The sequence below is a fragment of the Trachemys scripta genome, chromosome 4 (assembly GCF_013100865.1).
Source record: "Trachemys scripta elegans isolate TJP31775 chromosome 4, CAS_Tse_1.0, whole genome shotgun sequence".
Classification (NCBI taxonomy): Eukaryota; Metazoa; Chordata; order Testudines; family Emydidae; genus Trachemys; species Trachemys scripta.
Genome location: NC_048301.1, coordinates 54652546 through 54677200, shown reverse-complemented (window position 1 = coordinate 54677200; position 24655 = coordinate 54652546). Strand labels below are relative to the sequence as shown.

General features: G+C 40.2%; 1 protein-coding gene across 8 annotated transcripts in view; it reads right to left on the bottom strand.

Moving 5' to 3' along the window:
- The window catches only part of CDIN1 (CDAN1 interacting nuclease 1), a 173807-nt gene extending 149777 nt beyond the window's left edge, over positions 1–24030 (bottom strand). For 4 of the 8 annotated variants that reach the window (XR_004645508.1, XR_004645509.1, XM_034768939.1 and 1 more), the window contains exon 1: positions 23755–24029. Coding sequence is in view for 5 of the 8 variants with exons in the window: in XM_034768939.1 (XP_034624830.1) it covers positions 23755–23855 (101 nt within the window). In the remaining 3 variants the exon portion in view is untranslated. Of the gene's footprint in view, positions 1–23754 lie in introns of all 8 variants that reach the window. The other 4 variants (XM_034768938.1, XM_034768937.1, XR_004645507.1 and 1 more) reach the window with 3 other exon arrangements.
- Positions 24031–24655: the final 625 nt, after the last annotated feature.

Sequence of the window (24655 nt, the reverse complement as noted above, 5' to 3'; positions counted from 1 at the left end):
TGCTACTTCTTGTAAGTATTCTGCTGTGGGTGCATTTCCTGATGTATCAATTGTTTCTGTAAGGAAGACATTTCCTTTTTCTGTTGTCACACAAGCACATACAATAGGATTATTGTGGACATTGCTCCACCCATCAAGACTCAGGTTAACAATTTTACCACCTAGACCTTTTGCACACTGCTGAATTTCTCTTTCATACACTTTAACCAGCAATTTGCCTGCAACATCTGCTCTGTTGGGTGGACTGTACCCTAGTCTTACTGACTGAACCATGTTAATGAAGTATGGGTTCTCAATCATACAGAAAAGAGAGTTTGTTGCATAAACAAATCGGACAATTTTTTCATCAATTACCTCTTTTTGTAATCTGCTGGTTCTTATCACACAACTATCTATGGGCCTGCCTTATTCCTAAACCCTGAGCTGTGATCAGGCTTAAGAATAAGGCAGGCCCAGCAAATGCTATGATACTCTACATTTGTGAGCTAAGAAAAGTGTAGGGAAGCCACCAACAGCAGTGTGTGGCAGGGCCTTACCCCTCCTTTTGCTGCTTCTTCTAGGAAATACACTAAAGGTTTAATACATTTGTGACACCCCTGACAAAAACAAACACCGTAAAAACTAGTTCTTGTCCAAGTTCTTATTTGCCAGTTATCATTCACAAACTCACCTGTATTGATTTAAGCTAAATCAATTTAAGCAAGGTTTAAACCAGTTTCAGTGTCTAAATTAAGGGTTCACACCAGTGTAAAGATGTTGTTTTTAAGTCTCTTTAGATACAATTGGGCATCTTTTCTAAAACAGACCAGCACTTAGAGAATTCCTCCAATGGTGAAAACCCAAACAAGCATGGAATAGTTTAACAAAATCCGAATACCAGAGCATAAGAAGTTTTCAGTATGATGAAACATCATTAGTAGACAACACTTTGGCTTTCTAATTCCCAACGAAGACAGTAATATTTGAGAAATATTCTTATTATAAAATTGCATTATGGCATTAAAATAATATATATTATTTGTCCGGAACCACTTGCTGCAGCCTCGTATGCTACTTTCAGTATTAGCTTATATTAAATTTAAAATCAAAATGAGGTTTAAGCTCAGCTATTCATCTCCAAAACTAAAACTATCAATCCATTCTGAAATTCACCAATATTAGCTTCATTAAAACATACAGTAGCTTAATTCAAAAGATATTTTATCAAGCACTTCTAACTATGAAACTGTTATAAATGTTTCTGTGAATTGAGTATTAACAGATTCTATAGGTAGGGATTATAACCTGACTTTGCATGAAATAAAAACAGTTTGACCAAAAAAAAATATCCAACACTGGAGAGAGAGAGAGAGAGAGAGAGAGAGAGAGAGAGAGAGAGAAAGTAAAATCTTGCTACTTAAATCCAATAATGTGAGGAGAACCCTATGACAAAGCTCTGTGAAGGATACTTGAGAACGGTTATAACTCCTATGACCTTGACACTGAAGTTGGTCTAACAACTTCTATACAATTTAGTGACGTGTGAAAACAGATAATGGTGCAATACATAGAAATGGCAGCATTTAAAATTCATAGTATCACAAGGCCATTACTTTTCCCACTGGGCCACTTGAACTTTAATAATGTCTGACCTGGTTGGCCAATAAGTTCTAGCTGAAGACAGAGGAAAATTGCCAGTATTAGATACTGTTTGAATGATTTTTCATTTAGAAAGATTTTAGAAATTCCTTTAAAAACAGAGCACCAATTCTTCCTGCGGACAGCTCATTTTTTCAGTGTCTTCGTTAAATGGACAATATATTTTAAGGCAACTCCAATCTGAACACTTTGTATCAAACACATGTAAAGAAAATAAAATGTAGATCTAAAAAAAAAAAAAATGCTGGAGTAAATACAGATTATCAGCAGAGGCAGTGAACATGTAACATAATGCTAGTTCACCTGTGTTATATTCCCTCTCCTTTCAGCCACATCACAAGAAATGATCAGCAGGACTACCATTCAACAGTCACAGTAAAATAACTGTAACTTAAAAACATACAAAATTATAACTCTCATTGAGGTATTTTGTAATCTCCAAAAAAAGAAAAAAAAAAGGCAAGTCATCAAGAGAAGATGTAATTTTATGTGCATGTTTGCACACCTATGCATACATGGAGACAAGAGTAGTATTTCATAGAACACACAGCTAGATGCTAAATGAAAAGGATAAACACCAATTAAAAGTACAATTAAAAATGCAATTGTGAAAACAGACAAGAAAGTCACACAAATAGAATATAATATTGTGTAACTTCTTAAGTGAACTGACTTGTCTGCCTATTTTTGCTAATGCATGCTGAAAACAGAAATATCATTTTGGTAGACCTTATCAAAGTTAAATGGCAGGGTATTTGTTGCATATACACTTAGAACATGGAAATCAAGAAGAGGTCTTTTACCCTGAAGTAATTGCCCTTCCATCAAATTTTTAAGTAAAACCTCTTGTGTGAAAACATAGGAAACATTGTAAAATTAAATTTTACGTATTGGAAAATATTTAGGGCAATACAGAACAATCCAGGTGAAAGATAAACAGATGCAGTTAATGCAGTAAATATAAAAACTACGTCAAAACCACATATATAAACTACCTGTCCACGGTGCTCCCCTTCTCATCTCCCTCCTTTCAGCTAATCCCCTCCTAACAAAATCCCATCATAAAATTGGGAGGGGAAGGGTGGAGAAGTCATGGAACTAACATGAGGCTAGTAAGTCATCATACTGTTCATATATTATATCCTTTCTCCCTCAGCACTTTGTCTACCATGTCTATTTTGACTGTAAACGCTTCAGGACAGGGACTATCTATAAATAAAAATAAATAAATAAAAATTACACTGTGTGTGTACAATGCCTTATACAATGGGATCCTGATCTTGGCTGGAGTTCCTAGGCACCACCATAATAGAAATATTAAATATTCCAATATAGAGTGGGTAAATATGCTCAACTATGGCACCACAATGAAGCCATTAGAGAGAGAAATCAGTATCCCTATGAAATCCCACGTTTGTGTGTTTAAATGTGACACTGGTATACAGTTTTTCCAATATTCAGATTGTTTAAAAGATAGTGAAAACAGGTTTGTGTGTGACTTATACACATGTGCTAAGTATTTGGAATCCAGCTTTGGGCTGTTCCATAATAACACCATCCCCAGAAATGACAGCAGAGTATTGAGGGGCAAAGCTGAAAAGCATTTTTCATCAACAAAACAAAGTGTTTTACAAAGTTGGGTAAGCATTTATACTCATTTTAGAGATAGAGTGATGGAGATAAACAGGTTTTCTGACTTGCCCAAGCTACAGAGCAAATTAGAGACAGAGCTGGGCATAGAACCCAAGTTGCCTTACACCCAGCCCCATGTTCAATCCACTACACCCGCTACGCCTTCAGGAAGACATTAAATTGATTAAAATACAGGAAGTCATTGTCCAAACTCAGTATAGGGCAGAAATAAGTAAACAGCATTAGTGAATTTTTTTTTTTTAAATTACAGTTTTACATCTTGACATTGTAATCTGCCAATCAACTGAGAGTATGGCTCCAAAAGTGCATGATCAACTGATGCACATTACTCCTACCTATTCCATCAACATTTGTATTTCTATCCTCAACTTGATCAGCACATACTCTTAGTATTTCCCTCTGGAGATTTGTTTTAAAATGGCAGTGAAATAAAAAAGGCAGTGAAGAGAGTACATTATATATCAGTTCTGTGAGCCTTTCACATCTAGTATCAGGGGGTAGCCGTGTTTTGTCTGTATCTACAAAAACAACAAGGAGTCTGGTGGCACCTTAAAGACTAACAGATTTATTTGGGCATAAGCTTTCGTGAGTTAAAACCTCACTTCACATCTAGCTCACCAGTTCAAATCTGGCCTGAATTGGCAGTGAGCGAAAGTCATTGCCATCTGATGATCGGTATTCAGTGGTCTGTGTGAACAGAGTTTGATGGTCTTATTCCAGCTTCCAGGTTGTCTTGCAGAATAAAGACTATAATTACAATGAACATTAAGTGGCAGTTAAGGCAGCGTGACCAAAGACTGAATGTTCAGAGAGATTGGGTTACCCTCTCTTACCCTTAGGGTATATCTCCACTACAATCAAAGACAGCAGTGGCTGGCCCAGGTCAGCTTAGTCAGGCTCATGGGGCTTGGGCTGCAGAGCTATAAAATTGTAGTGTAGACACTTGTGCTTGGACTAGGGTGACCAGACGTACTGTCCCGATATTTGCTTGTTTGTCCTGCGTCCCGACTGACGTGCGGTCGGGACACTGGACAAACAAGCAATTTTGCCCTCCCGGAGGGACTCTCGCTCCCCCCTCCGCCCCGACTCTGCTCCCTCCTTCCCCCATTGGATCCCTCCCCAAATTCCCGCCCTGGCCCCGCCTCTTCCCCAAGCACATGGCATTCCTCCTCCCTCCCAGGCTTGCAGCTGTAATGGCGGCGCAAGCCTGGAGGGACGGGGTGGTGACGCGGCTTCCAGTTCCTGGAGCTGCTGAGTACAAGCTCCAGCACCGGGCGGACAAGGGGGGCTGACAAGGGGGCTGCTCCCCCTGGAGGGAGACGGGGGGGGGGCTCCGGACACCGGCAGTGGCGGGGGAGAGTGGCTCGGGGCCACGCGAGCAGGCCATGTAAAGTTTATCGGCTCGAGGGGGACCCCGGCCAGCTCCTCGCCCCTGTAGGGGTGTAGCGTCCCCACCCCGCGCCAGCATGTCCCGCTGGTCGCCGCAGGCCAGGTAAGGAGCCGAGTCTCTCCCTCCCCCTGGCTCCTTGGCTGAGCCCCCCGTCTCCCTCCTGGGGAAGCAGCTCCCCTTGCCCGCCCAGTGCCGGAGCTCGTACTCACCAGCTCCAGGAAGTGAAAGCCACGCCACCATCCCTCCCCCTCTAGGCTTGTGCCGCCATTACAGCTGCAAGTCTGGGAGGGAGGAGGAATACCGCTCAGCTGAGGAGCCAGGACGAGGGGGGACTTGGCTCCTTACCTCGCCTGCGGCGGCTGGCGGGACATGCTGGCGTGGGGCGGGGATGCTACCCCCTACAGGGGCGAGAAGCTGGCCGGGGTCCCCCCCAAGCCGATAAACTTTACATGGCCCGCTCACGCAGCCCCGAGCCGCTCTCCCACGCCGCTGCCAGGGTCCGGAGCCCCGCGCCTCCCCCGCTCGGCTGCACTCCAGCGGCTCCTTCCCAGCGGGGCGGCAGGACACACCGCTTGTGCCCGGGGAGGGTAGCGCGCGCGGCTGGGGCCTGCTAATTCCCCCGGCCCCTGCAAAACTTTTTTTTTTTGGTTCCGCCCTCCCCGCGTCCCGATATTTAATCTCTGTGATCTGGTCACTCTAGCTTGGACTGGAATCTGGGCGCTGAAATCATGCAAGGAGGGTAGGTCTCAGAGCCTGGGCTCCGGGCCAAGCATTTACACAGGAATTTTATAATCCAGTAGCTCCATCGCCATGAACTTGAATCAGCTGATACAGGCTTTGAGACTTGATGCCTTGTGTTTTTTATGGCAGCGGAGACATAACCTAGATGACCACCTTCCAGGTCAGAGTTGAGGCCTATAAGTTACAGTAATGGGATCACATTGTACTCAGATTGTCACTGCGAGCATCATTTGACAGAATCGTCCCATGTTTTCATTTCCATCTATCTGTTCGGGCAATTATATGGCTCCCTCAACAGCATAGTTTCAGATCATGATACCTCAGCCCATCTGATAAGGACTATAAGAGATTTAGGATTATATATAGACTTAATTTGATTTATGCAAAACGAGAAGTAGTCACTTGGTAGTCTCCCCTTACTTTTTTCCCTCTAAAACTGATCTGAGCACATCACCTATTATTTTTCCTCCTTTTTTTAAAGCAATATACTAGCCTCCAAAATGATAAATGCACCAGTGCCATTTCAGGAGCATATTTTTCCTTTCATACTATTAACTTCAACTCTAAAGATAATTGGACCTTGGATTTACATTTAAAAATTAGAAAAATACTTTGGCCTGTATAAAAACATGTGTCAATTAAAAATCCTTAAAAATAACCCCCAAAACACACTATTTGCTATAAGTATATAATCAAATTTAGAAAACTATAAATTATATTTAAATTTAGTATTTACAAGCAATTAATTATAAAAACAGCCAGGTGTCTCAGTACATAAATTACTATTAATGTCATTGGCCTCATGCTGCTACAGTATTTAATATTTGCATGTGTCACATGTCAAGTGCACATGGTGTTGCATAACTATTTCCAGGTACAAATGAACACCTAAAAAGTCAACGTTTTTAATGACGCCATTATAAGCAGTTAATTTAAAATAGAAACCATCAGTAAAACATTAACTTTAAAAGATGATAATCTTCAGTATATAATTAAAACAACAGGTAGTTCTAACCAAGTCTGGAAGTTATTTTTTCCCCATTGCTAGGTATAACACAAGTACAATTTTAAGTCATGTCTATTTTATAAAGTTAAATATTTAAAGAAGGAAAAACATGTTTACAGCTGAAAATTTAGGATTACATAGCTAACCATATACACCTCTACCCCTATATAACGCTGTCCTCAGGAGCCAAAAATTTTTACCGCATTATAGGTGAAACCGCGTTATATCGAACTTGCTTTGATCCGGCTGAGTGCACCCCCCCCCCCCCCAGCACTGCTTTACTGCATTATATCCAAATTCGTGTTATATCAGGTCATGTTATATCAGGGTAGAGGTGTATTAAATTTCATTAATTTATACCTCCTCCTTACAAACAGCTAGAGCAGTGTGATACTTTGCTACTTTATTTTTATGTTACTCCTTTTCAGTGTGTTACCTTACAGATGTAGGAAGAGCATACACTTCAGAAAGTTTGTTTCCATCTCCACAAGCAGGGATAAGACAAGTTGAATCCCACAACACTTCCTTCCCACTAAAAATGTGGTGGAGAATATGAAGTATAAGAGGTCATAAAATCCAAGCTGTTCCTTAGACCTGCATTATATATTTTTAAAATGTCACTTTCACACAAGCTACACACCTAGAGGCAAGAGTTTACAGAGAATATCCAAGAAAGTGATACACGACATGATACAACCCTCCCCTGCAGTTTTTATTTCATTTTATTTCCAACTCCCCAATCTAAAAAACCCTAAGATTTATACACTTCTTAAAGCGCTCCTGAGTACCCTTTGCACCCCCCTCTCTTTAAAGGGACATGATCACAGTATTTACCCCCTCTGTAAGGGAGCAAAAGAATAAGAATTCTATTGGAAACCTAATCCGTGGACTAGATGAAAGACATGATCTTCAATGCAAGTATTTTCTAGCTTCGCGTGAAGGCCAGTCATGCCACCTGTCTGAACTGCCAGAATTCCACTAACCCAAGAGTAGGTGGCTGAGTGGGTAAGCTAACTGACTACAACCCAGAAGGTTGTGGGTTTGAGTCTTGCTTGATATAACACTGAAAGGAAATCTCCATTTCACCCAGCTGCAAAATGCCCTATGGTCTATCAGGCTAGGCCACTCAAAAGTGGTCAGATGTGATGCTGGCCACATTGCTCTCTTGTGCACTGTTGGCTATGAAACTGTCTGTGGCTTAATTGCTTCAGCCTGATGAGCTGCTGGCTTGGGGGAACTTTGAAGAAGGGGCAAAGGCAGTGTTAAAAGAAAGAGGGGGCGGAGACAGGGACAAGGGAAAGTTAACATCCAAAATTACTGTTAAACACAGGGGATTAGCTCAATTTACAGCACTCAAGTCACATGATAGTTCAAATTTTGTAATTTGATAGTGGAATTGTCAAAATACAGTCAAAAGGTCTATGCATGGGTTGTTCTGTTTTAAGTGCGTACACAGAGGCTCTGATTTTCAAATGATGCCTAAAGAAGGTGGGCACACAAACTTAACTGAAAATCAGTGGGACCTGGACAGCTAACTCCTATATACCCCTTCACAAAAATCACGAGAGTTTTAAAACTTAGCCATTTTAAACTTATAAAGGTGACCCACAAAGAAATAAAAGTGATCATGGCCTTAGTTGCTTTAGGGGGTATAAAAGACCTGAAAAGTTATTTTTTTCAGTTTGTTCCTTACATTAGAAAGATCAGATCTTAATATGCTACAAGACTCTTAGGAAAACTGCAGAATTAGAGAGACCATGACATTACAAAAGGCAGGAGACTGGAAAGTGAGAATTCAGAGAAGGGATTTTTGGTCAGACTATTTAAATTTCTGTATGTTACTGATAACTAAGTTAACTCATTTCTCCTGTTAAACACTTAGGGGAAAAAGTACTCTGTGAAAGATTCAATACCTCTGCTTCTTAAATTGAGACTTTCAATCCAGTTCTCCAGTAAAAACAGGGATGTCAAAAACTGGTGTTTTGTTTTTAAGCAACAATTTGAAAATTGCAGGAATGAAAAGGGACATTTAAAAATCTGTAAATTGGAGTGGAAATAAACATGAAACTCAATTTTTCTTGGTATCACAAAGTACTTTGTTAATGTACCAGTTTTCACTAAACCAATCACGAAAAAATCTTTATGTTAAAGTTGACTGTTTATATGTAATCTGTTACCTGGAAAAAAAACAGAAGGACTCTCTAGCCACCTAATCACCATATCAATGACACATGCCACAACAGAGAAGCACTAGTTTATTTGATTGATCATGGTAGATAAACTCCAAATAACAGAGAAATTAACAAATGCTTGACATTTGCTCAACATCCATTATTCTGACACTGCTTTCAGAATTTCAAAGCCTGGGAGTATGCTTAATCAACATTCATATTCCCTAGTGAGCTACAGGCACCATATTGCGCCCCGCCTTAGTACTGATGAAAACTGCATATTGGCCATTTCCAAAATGTTCTGGGACTCCACACAGGGCCCCTTCTCTCTCTTGTTCCTGTTCTGCAGTTTTCTTTTAAACACTTCCAAGACAAAAGCATCTGCCAGTTTTTCTCTCTGGGGATGTATGCAAAATGAACTTAACAGTTTTAAGGCAGGAGAAACCCTCACATCTAAATTCATTCATAGGACAGAAAAGGGCCTAAGAGGCCTCTCCAGGGACAAAACCCTGCTGAAATGTTCCCCGACAACAGTGGGAGCTTTATAAAATCTAAGTCCAGACAATTTCCAATTCAAATACCCAGCATAGCATGACCTTTGTCAGATCTACGAGTCCTAGATGCACCCACTATTTTTTTATTCTAACCAGCACAGACATTAGACAGGGCACTACAGCTAAGCAGGAGGTTCAATATTTGCATGCTCTTCTATTGTGAAAATGTAACAGTGACAGCACTGTGTCGAATTCTTTTCCCTCTAGAACTTTAACTCCATAGGAGAGGCATAGCTGACAGATGACTCTCCCAACATCTGTGTTATGTACACTGCACAGCTGAGGAACCTTGGATCACTGTCATACTATCTTGGAGATGACCTACACCTTTCTTATATACCCATTATCTTATATACCCATTTGAAAACACTATGATTTTAACAAAAAGTAAATATGGCAAGAAAGATTAACATAATTTATAATCATTAAGCTGTTCACATAGCAGCTCAACATGTTGTATAAATGTCCTATACAAAATAATTTATCAGACCTGACATGTTGCACATCATATTGTATTATTTAATATGCTTACTAAAATTTCATGGATCAAGCTCCACTTCTGAAAGCACATAGAAAGCCCTAGAAAAATATTTCTTCATACCCCATGATTTATTTTGATTACCTTTTACAGCTACATGACAAAGTGGAACTCACAAAATTACAAGGTTAAGGTTTACACAGCTATTGCTTCATATACTAAAATATAACAAATGGTTTCTATGTCTGTGTAGTGTCTTACTTGAATTTAGTATTCAGCAGCACACTATGCTAAGCACTTAGTTTTCTACTGAATATTTTAATGATTTTAGATAATGCTTACTATAAACATCCTGGCCCACGGTAAAAATGTTAGTGAGACTTTGTATTTGGATTTTTTGGGCTAAGGAAAGACAGACAAGCAATGAATTCTGTAAATTAAAGCAAATCTATTGTTATCAATATGCAGTAAATATTGAGAGGAAAAACAAATAAAAAACCCAACCAACCATGAACAGGAAGAATTTTCAAATGTCACTAGAGGAGTTCAGAGTGGTTCCAGGTTCCTAGTGTAAATTTTAAACATATAGTTTGATCTTCTGTCTTAGCAGGAAGGTCAGAAATTGTATGCATTGGGTGGCCAAAAGGACTCCTGCCTAGGAAAAGGATAAACCCAGAGGTCATACTGAACTACTAGAAAAATTATTTCAGCTAAACAGATCTTTTATAGAAAACCTTATTGTTCTCTCAGATTGCTGATGACAAAGAAATTCAACAGAGATGGGTGAAAAACAGTGCCCTCTCCTCACTTTACCCCTCCATTTTTGGGGAATTAAATTTCATGATCAAAAGGTTGTATTTCTAATCTGAAAACAGAATAATGTATAAATGTATTTCTCATGTAAGTATCAGTTTATTTGTCAGCCTGAAAACACAAACTATCCAAGTACTCCAATCACTAGAGTGTCTGCCAAGTATTTAAAAATACAAATCCCTCTTTCTTCTTAGCCGGTAGGAGAAATAGCTTGATTAGTTTACAGGTTTTCGTTTCTTTATATTGTCTGTGTTTTTCATTTCGCTCTTAAAATATCCAGAGTTCTATGGTCATAGAAACATAGGGCTGGAAGGGGCCTCAAGAAATCATCAAATCCATACCCTGAGCAGGACAAAGTAATCCTAAACCATCCCGGACATGCATTTGTCCAACCTGTTTCTAAAACCTTCTAATGATGGAGACTTCACAATCTCCCTTGGAAGCCTAATCCAGAGATTCACTACTCTTACAATTAGAAAGTTTTTCCTAATATCTATTTTAAACCTCCCTTGCTGCACATTAAGCCCATTACTTCTTGTCCTACCTTCAGTGGAGACTGAGAACAATTGAGATCTGTCCTCTTTATAACAGCCCTTAACATATTGGAAGACTTATCAGGTCTCCCCTCATTCTTTTTAAACATGCCCAGTTTCTTTTAACACTTCTTCATATGTCAAGTTTTCTAAACCTATTTGATCATTTTTGTTGCTCTCCTCTGGACTCCCTTAAATTTCTCCACATCCTTCCTAAATTGTACTGCCCAGAATTGGACACAATATTTCAGCTGAGGCCTCACCAGTGCTGAGTAAAGGAGGACCTCCTTTGTCTTACATACAACCCTCCTGTTAATACACCCCAGAATCATATTAGTCTTTTTTGCAGCTTGTCTTTTGCAGGAGTTCCATATAGTCTAGGTACAGCTCCTGTAAAAATTCTGGCTCCTGCATTTATGAGCCTCTCTTTATTGACTGACAGTTTCATTGTTCCAGTGGAAGGTAGTGTAGTATAAAGCCATGGGAAGGGGGAGAGAGACAGTTTCATACAGGATTCTGAGTCTCGGAAGTTGATATGAACTTCCTTCCATGGGGAGTCAGTGCAAGAAGCAGATCACTAGTTTGATGTGTTCATGAGCACCTAGTCTAAGCAGATGAGTTGCAGCACTCTCTACCAGCTTTAGTTTTATCAGAATATGTGATATGGCCATAAAAAAAGCTAATGTGGTCTTGGGATGCATCAAGCAAGGTATTTCCAGTAGAGATAAGGAGGTGTTAGTACTGTTATACAAGGCACTGGTGAGACCTCATCTGGAATACTGTGTGCAGTTCTGGTCTCCCATGTTTAAAAAGGATGAATTCAAACTGGAACAGGTACAGAGAAGGGCTACTAGGATGATCGGCGGAATGGAAAACCTGTCTTATGAAAGGAGACTCAAAGAGCTTGGCTTGTTTAACCAAAAGAAGGCTGAGGGGAGATATGATTGCGCTCTATAAATGTATCAGAGGGATAAATACCAGGAGAGTTTATTTAAGTTCAGTACCAATGTGGACACAAGAACAAATGGATATAAACTGGCCATCAGGAAGTTTAGACTTGAAATTAGATGAAGGTTTCTAACCATCAGAGGAATGAAGTTCTGGAACAACCTTCCAAGGGGAGCAGTGGGGGCAAAAGACTAAGCTTGATAAGTTTATGGAGGGGATGGTATGATGGGATAGCCTAATTTTGGCAATTAATTAGTGTTTGACTATTAGTGGTAAATATGCCCAATGGCTTATGATTGGATGTTAGATGGGGTGGGATCTGAGTTACTACAAATAATTCTTTCCTGGGTGTCTAGCTGGTGAGTCTTCCCCACATGCTCAGGGTTTAGCTGATCGCCATATTTGGGGTCGGGAAGGAATTTTCCTCCAGGGCAGATTGGCAGAGGCCCTGAGGGGTTTTCGCCTTCCTCTGCAGCGTGGGGCACAGGTCACTTGCTAGAAGATTCTCTGCACCTTGAAGTCTTTAAACCATGATTTGAGGACTTCAATGGCTCAGACATAGGTTTGATACAGGAGTGGGTGGGTGAGATTCTGTGGCCTGCGTTGTGCAGGAAGTCAGACTAGATGATCATAATGGTCCCTTCTGACCTTAAAGTCTATGATTCACTCCTATATAAGAATCGCAATAATAAAAAAATCTGGAGGTCACAAATGTGAAAACTCATTAGCGGGTTTGCATCCGATAGGATGATGTGCAGTCTTCTGGCCAGCACAGATAGAAGCAGGTGCTTTGTCTCACCACTGCTACCCAAGCATCCTATTGCAATGATGAGTTCTAAAGGACCACATGAAATAATATGAGTGAAGATGCCCATCACTATGACTGAAGTCATTATTTGCATGCTGCTGGCACTTTTGTTCATGTTGTCTTACCAGTTCTCTAAACAGTTTTGTGTGTGTTGTAAAACATAGGGAATTGGATTAAGCCAGTGGGATGCCACAGGTGAAGGAATAAGTTGCTCCTAACACCACCTTAGTCTGTCTGAGAAGGACCTGTGCCATTTCAAGGCATTTTTGTTCCCTGCTGTTTCTTGGAGGCAGGGCAGGAATGTCTGGTGACCAATGGTACCAAATGCTACTGAGACACCTGAGAGAGGATGGGTATGGATGTATTTTTCTTTTGTATGTATAAGAGGAGGCCATCCACCAGAGCAATCTAATGCTATTCAGAAGCCCAAGAAAATGGCATTGGTGATTGTTTATGGTTGGCTTCTAAATTTATCTTGCTTAGAAAAGGGAGATTAGACATTGGGTGGTAGCTCAAGAGATCTCTAGCATAAAGCAATGTTTTCTGTAGTATAGGTTGGACTACTAGAAGGGGCTTTAGAGTGGGTGGAAGATTCCCCTCATAAAAGATGGCCAGCTTTTAGAAGGAGTCCCAGGTATTTTCTACTGACTCAAGAAGGTGAGGGGTCAAACCAAAAAAAAAAGATAGAATGTCTTCACAGGATCAATAAGATGTTGTAGTTGCTAAAAGCCAGAAACATGGCAGAACTTTATATAGGGCGAAATCTTGGCCCCATTTAAGTCAATGGTAGTTTTGCCATCATCTCTAAAGGGACCAAGATTTCATCTTCAGTGTGCAGGAGTTGATCAGATGTGTTAGTAACACTAAGACAGACATTGTTTCCTCAAACTTTCTTCTGGTGGATTGCCACTAAAATAATAAGGTAAAAGTGGAAAGAGAAAAAAAGTTACTGTATTATAAATTCTCATTGAAATCCTTACCAACTATTCCTCAACACGAAATACAATTTAGCTTTCTAAGATTATTTTCAGGTTACAGACTATTATGCTGCTTTCACTGAATAGGACACTTAGAAGTAGAAACAATTACAAAAATGACTGTCACAAGAGCATATATTTTATTTTATTTAGTGATAAGATAAGTTTAGGAGCATATATCAAGACCAAAATGGTCTTGGTCATTAATTTAGGCAATAAATCATAGGTCTTGCCAACAATGATGGCAAACAGATGCTAACAAGGAAATGTATTATTTAATATTGCCATGTGTTATAAAAATGTAAGTGTATTTAAGATGTCTTAAATTTTTATAATAATTTCATTTAATACATTACTGTTTTGACACATACAAGAATAAAATTTATAGATCCCAATCTGTAGATGTTTCCTCTTCTGTGAATGTGGGGTATATTCCAGAGATAAAAAAAAGAAGAGCAAGAGAGAAAACAATGTATTGTTGTTTTGTAGTGAACACTGTCAGTACTGAAATTCATTAGATGAACAAGACTACACATGTGTACTTTACAGAACTAGCAGTTTTTCCTCAAAATTCCCAGGAAACACAAATAGCAATAAGATTTTAAACATTTAAATTCTGAACTGTAGTAGCCAAGTATTTTTCTTATCTATGGGATAGCAAAGAGCCTAGTGTTTGGTACAAGGTTAACATGGACTTTAAAAATATACAAAAGGTCAATATTTTAAATAATCCATGATAAACCTTGTACTTTATGTAACTTGGGAAATTTTTATCCCTCAACTTCCTTCTCCCCCCACATTAGTTTAATTCTTCCAGTGCTATGGTAAAATGTTCAACAAGATTCTTTGAAGAATCATTAAAAACCAAAATCTCTTCCAATACTTCTCACATACACCCATCATCTTCCCAAGAGCCATGAAGAAAGCCACAGAGCATTGCCCTTTGATTCAAGTACTAAAATCTGAAAGCTCAGGGAAAGCAGTCATGATTTTCAGTCAGGTCAGCCACACTAGAAACAGAACCATTGTGCACATCTCTCTCTTTCCACCTCTATATTGCCCCCTCCAGTACAGCAGGCCATCGTCTCCTAGCAGGTAGAGCAGATAAGACTATGTTGACTTTTTCAAACAATCATTTTTGTTTCACTGTAACAACATGACTGCTCAGTTAATGACTTATTTTGTTTGTATATCATTTTGTTTAACTTTCCTTTTCAATCAGCTCTCTCAAGTATCAACACAGTTCCCTTTCTTGCAAGTGCTACAGTCAATGCTTTAAAACACTTGAAGCAGTGATCAGTGTATGGAAACTAAATTCTCTTCATTAAATCTACTGAAGCAGATATTAAAAATGCATTTAATATACTAGCAATGGTTGGTGGGCATCACTGACTGTGACAGGCCAGTTACTGATGAGCTGCTGTCAGACGGCCTTCTCAGCAGGAATCTCTGTCTAAGGCTGCTGAAGGACAGCAATATCTTCCCTTGTGTGTAAGCTCTATTCATCTCCCAAATATTTACTAAATCACAGGCCTCTGCACACAAACCCTGCGTTTCAGTGCATGCTAACAAATGATGGATGGCCTAGTCAATTCGTTATGTCCTGAAAGCGTGATTTCCTGCCATTCCAATCATCAAACCTCTAGAGCCTTCAGAGCTGATCAGTCCTGGAAAATATATTTTGTAGGCTCTATTAAAGGAGTAGAGGTTCCTTCCATTAGGAGTCTCAAACTTTTTTCCTCCTGGCTGCTTAAAAAAAAAAATATATTATACACACACACACACACACACACAAAATCATCACTATTATCTGTGTAAAGTATTCAATGTTCAGGGCGTACATCATTAGCATGTTAGTAAAATAGGACTCTCCTAGAATATTAGCTAGTGGATTTAATTTGGCTAAATAAAATAAAAACATTCTAATTTTTACAGTAAACACATATTTACCATTTTTATAGATATGACCTCTTTATTATGTAACCTACAGAGCATCTAAAACTTTTTCTTGTATAATGGCGCTCATTTGAACAAATACCTTCTAGAGGAATAAAGCTCTCACAAGGACACATTCCCTTTGTATTATTCAATCCCTGTGAAATATATCAACAACTTCTTTAATTGTATTCCTGCTAAAGGGAGAAGCCATTTAGGAATAAACTTCATGTGTTCCAAAGATACGCTGGCTGTCAAAGGAATAAAGTTTCTAGATTTTTTTTAAATAATAAGGTAATTTGACACCTTCTTTTCTACATGCTAAGAGAACATTTTATATTTAGCTTTGCTAGTCAATGACATATAGGAGCAAAAAAACACATACATCTCATACCTTTTACTCAAACAATTGAACAAGTTGGTCTACTGCAGCTAGAGCGTCAGCTGTGCTTAGATATATTTTGGTTCATGGTGGGGAACAGAGCTGAGCTAACAAAGTAAATAACCATCTGGTGATCCTAAAAACTAAGTTTTCTATTTCTCTGCTTGCTAGGTATGATCCATCCAGATCCAGCACAAGCCTTTCCACAATGCCCTGCCATTCACCTCTACCTTGACCTGGAGATTAAGCTCACTTTTATTGCACACAGAGGTCATCTGTATTAGGTCAAAATTCAAAGTCCCTTGTCAGCTAAGGTTGATATATTCCAACCTTTCCTACTCTAATGCATCAAATTTTTCATGGTGAGGTCATATTCAGCAGACAGTGTATTCAGCAATTTATTGTGCCATTGTAATATAGCTCAGACTATGATTGTCCACAAAGCTATCACATGAATAAAATATTTTTCACTATGATGTACCAAATCTCTTCTTCCCGTAAAACTCTTAACCTGAACTTGTTTTCAGACTTCAGAAGAATGATACCATGAGTAACTGTCCCTGAAGTACAATCAGAATTACCATTTTTACTATTACAGTCCTTCACTACACAAAATATGACTATAACAATAGCCCAAAATCCATGAGTCAATTAAAAAAAAAATCACATATGGTCAGTGTTAAATCTTCCATGCCATCCTTACTCAACAGCCACAATAATCTGGCCTTAAATCTACAGACATCTGTTTGTCTTTCAGAGGACACCAAAGTTGCTGCATGATGAAATACCGCAAAGGACAAAAGTGGAACACCACTTATATTACTATGCTACTAATTATTATTACAAATATATAACTTTACAAAGCATCACATTAAAGTAGGTTGTGACCACCAAAGATGAGTACAATTAGTTTATTCCTTTAACAAGTTTATTCTTTCCTCTGTATTTAAGACAAGTGCACCTGATATACAACAATGGTATTTTGAAGTATAGCACATTTCTAGGAAATTTATTTCCAAATATGCTTCAACAGGATGCTTTAGTCTTTATACTTCACCATTAGATCCCACCAATTTCAATGGGCTTTGAATAAAGGCATGGCCTGATTTTAACACATTTGTTATTGTACAAATTCCTCAGGACAAGAAAGACTCATGCTTTACCTAGCCAACATGACTGTTCTAATTCAGATGCTTCCCCACGTGACAGTTCCTGCTCCATAGCCATCATAGTTGAACATTTCACAATTGTAACAAGCACTGCTCTTTGAAGAGATGAACTAGCAAAAGAAATAAGCTATAGCTGTCACATCTCAGCTATAACAACCCTGCATACATCTCAGAATAGACAGAGAGGAAAATAAAATAAAATGTCTTCAACCCAATGTTCTTACCCCCTTCAAGTATGGACAAATCTACTCCACAAATATAAAAGCAAAATAAACAAAAACCTTTAAGAGAAAAAAATTAACACTTCCACCCAAAAAATAAGTCTTCAAACTTTCTTCTTCCCCATTAACTCTTCAAGAGTGGAGTAAGCACAACTTTCATTTTGGTTCTGTACTACTGCAGTCTCACACGGATTTTGGTCATTTCCATGCAACTTGTTTTGTAAAAAGTTCAGGTCAAGTCTTGAAAAGAGACTTTGCATTTTAGCGTTAGACACAAATCGTGTGCATGCATGTGCAGGGTTACTTATACACAATGTTTTTTTGGAAGCCATATCCTACCTTACTGGGTAAGCTTCACTAACAGTTACATTCTCAGCCATACATATATTCTATGTCATGGCTAAAATGTAGATTAAAACACCTCTCCAGATTCAACTCAGCAATCAGCCTTTTAACAGCTTCTTTATAACAGAAGTTACAATTTCCACTTTTTTTCTCTTACTTAATTGGCCTCTCAGAGTTGGTAAGACAACTCCCACCTGTTTATGCTCTCTGTATGTGTGTATATATATCTCCTCAATATTTATTCCACTCTATATGCATCCGAAGAAGTGGGCTTTAGTCCACGAAAGCTTATGCTCTAATAAATTTGTTAGTCTCTAAGGTGCCACAAGTACTCCTGTTCTTTTTGCGGATACAGACTAACACGGCTGCTACTCTGAAACCTGTCAAAAATTTCCACACTGCAACTTACTCAAGTAATTGGGAACTTATAGTCTAATTCACTCACTATAAAGTTATTTTGACTGTAACAGAGCTCATTGTAATTGGTTGTTATAACATACAAGATTTCAATAAGTTTATACAGAATTTTTCAAGCCTCCAACTGAATAAGATCTCATCACATATTCTCAGGCCATTTACGTGCTTAGCTAAATGTAGCCTGAAGTGCAAGTTAAATTTTAAATTATATTAGCTTTTGCTCCAAATACTATTGACAAAGCAAAACAGTGGTGTAACATATCATCCATAAATGAGGGTACTGAATTTGAAGGCTCAGACAAAAAAAAAAATTAAAACCTCTAAAGGAAACTAGTATTTGTGTAGGTGCTGGAGATGGTATATGTGACATTGTGCACTCTATAAGGTTTTATAAAAACATAGTAAGTGAATATAATGTAATTGGAATATGCTTCATGCAAAAGGTCTCTTGTAAGGTATCATTACAAAGCTTATAATCTACTGAGTGTGATCATCCTATTTGTATAAATGTACCACTCTTGTACCTAAAACTAGAAATATGAAATATAACTGAGGGCCTACTGTAATTATGTAAAGTGTGGGCCATTAATGGTGGTTTGGAATCTTGATGACTCCCATTGTCTGCAGATGGCTGTGTTTACCTGTATGTGTGTGTGCTGGCAAGTGGGTAATGAAGTCTTGCAGTGACATGTGATCGTGTCACCTGAACTGGAATCCATCTTTAACCTGGTGCTTTTCCAGTGGGGAGGGAGGGGGAACCCAGAGGGACAAAGGGTTCCCGCCTCATGCAAAAGATATATAAAGGGGTGGAAGAGAACAGAGGGGGAGGAGGAGCCATCATGAAGAATCCCCTAGGTATCACCTGAGCTGGAACAAGAGCTGTACCAGGGGAAAGAATTGTGCCCAGGCCTGGAAGGTGTCCAGTCTGAGAAAAAGCTTACTGAAGCATCTCTGAGGATGAGATTATCTGTATTTAGTTTGATTAGACATAGATTTGCGCATTTTATTTTATTTTACTTGGTGACTTACTTTGTTCTGTCTGTTACTACTTGGAACCACTTAAATCCTACTGTCTGTATTTAATAAAATCACTTTTTATTTAGTAATTTACTCAGAGTATGTATTAATACCTGGGGGAGCAAACAACTGTGCATATCTCTCTATCAGAGTTACAAAGGGCGAACAATTTCTGGGTTTGCCCTGCATAAGCTTTATGCAGGGTAAAACGGATTTATTTGGGTTTAGACCCCACTGGGAGTTGGGCATCTGAGTGCTAAAGACAAGCACACTTCTGTGAGCTGTTTTCGGGTAAACTTGCAGCTCTGGAACAAGTGATTCAGACCCTGGGTCTGTGTTGGAGCAGACGGGAGTGTCTGGCTCAGCAAGACAGGGTGCTGGAGTCCTGAGCTGGTAGGGAAAACAGAAGCAGGGGTAGTCTTTGCACATCGGGTGGCAGCTCCCAAGGGGGTTTCCGTGATCCAACCCGTCACAGTATATATTCCAAATAAACTAAACTGGTGCACTACTGCAAAGAGTTGCCACTTTTAAAGGTAGAACTGAAACATATAATGACTGCTTAGGTTTACATATCTACCTGAGGATCGAATCCTGCTTTTTCCTCACATGAGTGAGTAGTCCCATTGAAATCAATGAGATGATTTGTGTAAACAAGGCATGAAAAATTCACTCACGAATGGCCACCGGGAAAATGTCCCCAGCAAGTGGTAAGGAGGAGCAAAGCTATGAATTTTTCCTGTATTTAAAATTTAATATTTTAATAACAATGCTTATAGTCCTTACAAATGCCCAGACAGCCTTCCAAGTGCAAGCACAACCTGTTATGTTGCTGTTTTCTTAAATCTGAAAACAAACAGCCACTACCTCTACTACTTAACAAGCATTCCCAATCAACCCACCAATCACTTTCACTTTCTGCTACTATTCAGAAACCCATGGGTAGAGGTGAAACTGACAAGAATCATGTCAATTTTACTCTGCTGTTGCTTAGAGCTTTCCGAGGCAGCAGATGACTCAGGGACTGATGCTACTCATGAGAAAGTTGACACCCTTTATTTCTTCCTTTACAAAATAAAAGGAGGCTGGAAGAGGTAAGACAACAGGAACCCTCACCCTCCAATCTCAAAACAGCCAGAAAGCTCTGGGTGGTAGTGATGATGCTGGAAGAAGAGGAAGAGAGGGAGCTAACTTGATTTATATATTTTTAATAAGATTACAAATGTGGTTGATAGAGGTAATGGTGTTGATGTATACTTGCGCATATCACTTGGTACCGCTTGACATTTTAATTAAGAAACTAGACGACCACAAAAATCAACATGGCATACATTAATTGGATTAAAAACTGGCTATCAGGGTCTTAAAATTTAATTGTAAACAGGGAATCATCATTGAGCAGGTGTGTTTCTAGTGGAATCTCACAAGGAATGTTTCTTAGATCTATTCTATTTACCATTTTTATCAATAATCTGGAAGAAAAGATAAAATAATCACTGATAAAATTTGCAAATGACAAAAAGGCTGGGAGAATTGATAAATAATGAAGAAGGTAGATCACTAATATAGAGAAATCTGGATTATTAAGTAATCTGGGCACATACAAACAATATGCATTTCAGTACAGACAAATGTCTATCCTGGAAAGCAAAGATTGAAAAAAACTTGGGATCATGATGGCTAATCAGATGAATATAAGCTCCCAGAGCAAATGCAGCCTAAAAAGCTAACGTGATCTTTGAATACAAAAAGAAAAGAATATCGAGGAAGAGAAGGGAGGTTATATTATCTCTGTGTTTGGCATTGGTGTGACCACTACTGGAATACTGTACCCATTTCTGGTCTCCACAATTCAAGAAAGATATTGAAAAATTGGAGAGGATTCAAAGAAGAGTCACAAGAATGATCTATGGATCCATGCCTTATAGTAAAAGTTCCAAGGAGCTCAATTTATTCAGCTTAATAAAGAAAAGGTTAAGGGGTGATTTTTTTTTTTTTATTGGCGATTACCTTGGCTTGTTGGATTTTTGAATTAAGGACATAGTCTATGGAACTGCAGCACTGCACCCTCCAGTCTAACAAAGTGGAGTGTAATTGGCAATTTAAACAAAAAAGTTAAAGTTAACTGCATTGTTTTCCATCTGTAGCTACTAGTAAAAGGCCTATCAGTTCTGTGGTATGCAATCATGACACCCCCATTGCACATTACAGATACATAGATTTGTGGGCTCAAAGTACCTGATAAAGAATATGTGGGGAGGTGAACAGAAAGTTCCTGAATGTGTTTGAAAGTTTGTGTGATGTTAAATCAACATGTTAAACCAGTGCAACCTTGTGTATGAACACTCATATCAGATTAGACAGTCCACAATCCAAGGTGCATCAGTTAGCTAAAGGTGTGATGTTAAACTGATTTAACAAACTGCAAGTTGTGTGCATAGATGATCCAGAGTTTTATAAGCAGAGGAAAGGGAACGCTTGTTGAAGGTTGAGGGCTGGTGTACACTGAAACTTTAGATCAGCATAGCTACTCCTCTCAGAGGTGTGAAAAATTCACACCCCTGAGAGACATAGCTATGCCAACCTAACCCCCAGTGTAGACAGTGCTAAGTCGATGGAAGAATTCTTTCATCAACCTAGCAACCTCCTCTTGGGGAGGTGGATTCACTACAGTGACAGGAGAACCCCTCCCATCACTGTAATCTGTGTCCACAGTAAAGTGTTACAGTGATGCAGCTACAGCTGTGCCGCTGTAGCGTTTTAAGTGTAGACATACCCTCATTCTACAGCTAATTCTACAAGGAGTACGTCAGTACTAGAAATGCTATAGCGGCACAGCTGTAGGGGCGCTGCTGTAGCGTAGACACAACAGCAACAGAATTTTTTCATCAATTTAGCAGAGTCTATACCAGGGGCTTAATTACATCACACAGGGCATGACATTTTTTACAACCCGAGTGACATACTTAAGCCAAGCTAACTTTTTAATGTAGACCAGACCAAGTGGACTCCAATCTCTGCAAAGCCTGCAGCTACTTCTGGGGTCTCAACTGCTGAAAAACTATTTTCATTTATTTTAAAATATTAAATTTGGGAGGGAGGTGGGAGCTTGCTTTGTAACTAAAATAGAAGTCCAAATATTTGAAAGGCCTCTCATGGAATCTTCAGTTGAATGATTTTCCAAAATTCCAGCTTGCTGATTAATAAATCCCAGTGGACAGCTGTTACAGTCACAAAAAATGCAACCACAATGTGCATTTTTACTTGCTACCTCAGCAGAGGTTAATAAGAGAATGAGAAGGGAGGCTGAACTACCCTCTTACTCATAGAGGTAGTCCATCCAGCTCAGTGTTGAAGCATATTGGTAGAGAGGCTCAAAAAGTTGGCGTTGCATGATTTATTTTCTGTGAAGGAATACATTTAGGCCAGGGAAAGATCATTACTTCAGAGTAATTCACCAACACTTGGTCTACACTAGGAACTTATGTCAGCATAATTACACTGTCAGGCGTGTAAAAAATCCACAGCCCCGAGTGACGTAGTTATACCGACCTATTCCCCAGTTTAGACAGTGCTATGTCAATGGGAGGGCTTCTCCTGTCCACATAGCTGCCGCCTCTCAGGGAGGTGGAGTACCTTCGCCGACGACGGGAGAAGCTCTCCTATCAGAACAGGTAGCATCTTCACAAAAACAATAAAAATTGTAACCCCCCCCCCAAACAAACATTATGCCTACATAAAGCACTGAGAATATAGTCCTAAATACCCAGAAAACATAAGTTTAAAACATCCCACATGGCTGCCACTATCACCTCATAACCCTCATATCAAACCCCTTCCCAAAAGCCTGGGAAAGAAGATGAGCTTTGCAGCCTCCTGAAGGTTAACAAACATGACCTCTATCATAGCTGGCAGGAAGTAAATGCAAGAAATGAGGCCCAACTCCTCATGGAGAACATCCTGTCATCCATGCTCTTCAGTTTTATCCAAATAGGTATTAACCTGACTGCATTGTTGATCTTAATTGAAGGAGTACCAGAAGGTGAGATGGGTTAATGCTCATCTAGGCAGGTGGTCCTTGATTGAGCCTTAAACCAACCCAATAGGGGCACGATGTGCAGAGAAAAGTTACAGCAGGGTCTGCAGGCCATGGAAATAGCATCCCAAGCAGGATTCCCCCTCAATTTCCCCTAGTCAGGGTTCAATACAATGATGGCTCATTCAGGCAAGTGGATCTATTTGGAGTTTGGGGTTCACATTGGGTAACCAGAGCTCTTATTTGGGGGGCATCCTTTATTTTGACCCCCATCAGGTCACACGAGACAAACGTTACCCCCAGATGACTGTATGCTGCACTATGAGGGGGTGTATGTGTGTGATTTTGCACCATGTAGAATTTTGTACAACGCAGAAAACCACCTTGCAGGGCTGCCCTTAAAAACAAGATCTGGCTCCTATAATCCACGCATGGAGATTGCAGGCCACCCCACCAGCCCAGAGGAGTGGAGGCTGCACTGGCATAGGGTGGCAGCCCAAAGGTGGGGGGTTGAGACAGACTTACCTAGGAAATCTCTCCTTCAGCTTCCTCAGGCTCTGTCTGGTGGGCTGCACGTGCCCCAGGAACTGGGCTATTTCATCATACTGGGCTTTGCTCAGCTTCATGTCTCGCCCTCAGGAGCTTCCCAGTCACACAACGCAGGGGCTGCAGCAGCCAAAGGGGGGGGGGAGGGGCGCCCGCTCTAATCCTAGGGGATGGAGAAAGAAGAGAATGGCACTGCAGCCGCAGCAAGGCTGTGACGCCCCGCGCGAGCGCCCAGCGCTGAAAAAGCCCAATGCCCATGCGCGACAGTTACCGGCTCCTGCCACCCCGCCCTTCAGGCATAAGGAGGAGGGGGAAGAACGAGCGGCGGCGGCGGCGATTGGGAGGAGTTAACGTTTGGGGGCGGGGCTGCAGGGTTATGCGCGCTGTGGGCGGGCTCTGACTATGCATGAGGCGGTAGCTGCTGCTGCGGCCGTCTGGCTACTGTCCCGCGGTGCGCCTCCTTTCCAGCTGCTGGCGCAATGGGAGTGGAGAGCGTGCCTGTCTCCCCACCCCCGCAGCGCAGTGGAGCGGCTACTCCATGGCTGCTGGCCTTATCTCCAAACGGTTGCATAACGTCGTTATGCTGTTCTTTGCCCCTTCCATGGGACGTGGAAGTGCAGTCTCCGGAAAGACCAGTTTGGGGAGACCGGGGGTGGGTGAACCATGAACCCTTTACTCACCTTGAGAGGGATAAAAAAAAAAGATGGAGGTACTTGTCCCGTGACTCGCTTCCTTCCCTGGCCTGCATCTTTGCACTGACCAGGAAGTGGCTCACACTGCCAATAGTATCAGAGGGGTAGCCGGGTTAGTCTGAATCTGTAAAAAGCAACAGAGGGTCCTGTGGCTCCTTTAAGACTAACAGAAGTATTGGGAGCGTAAG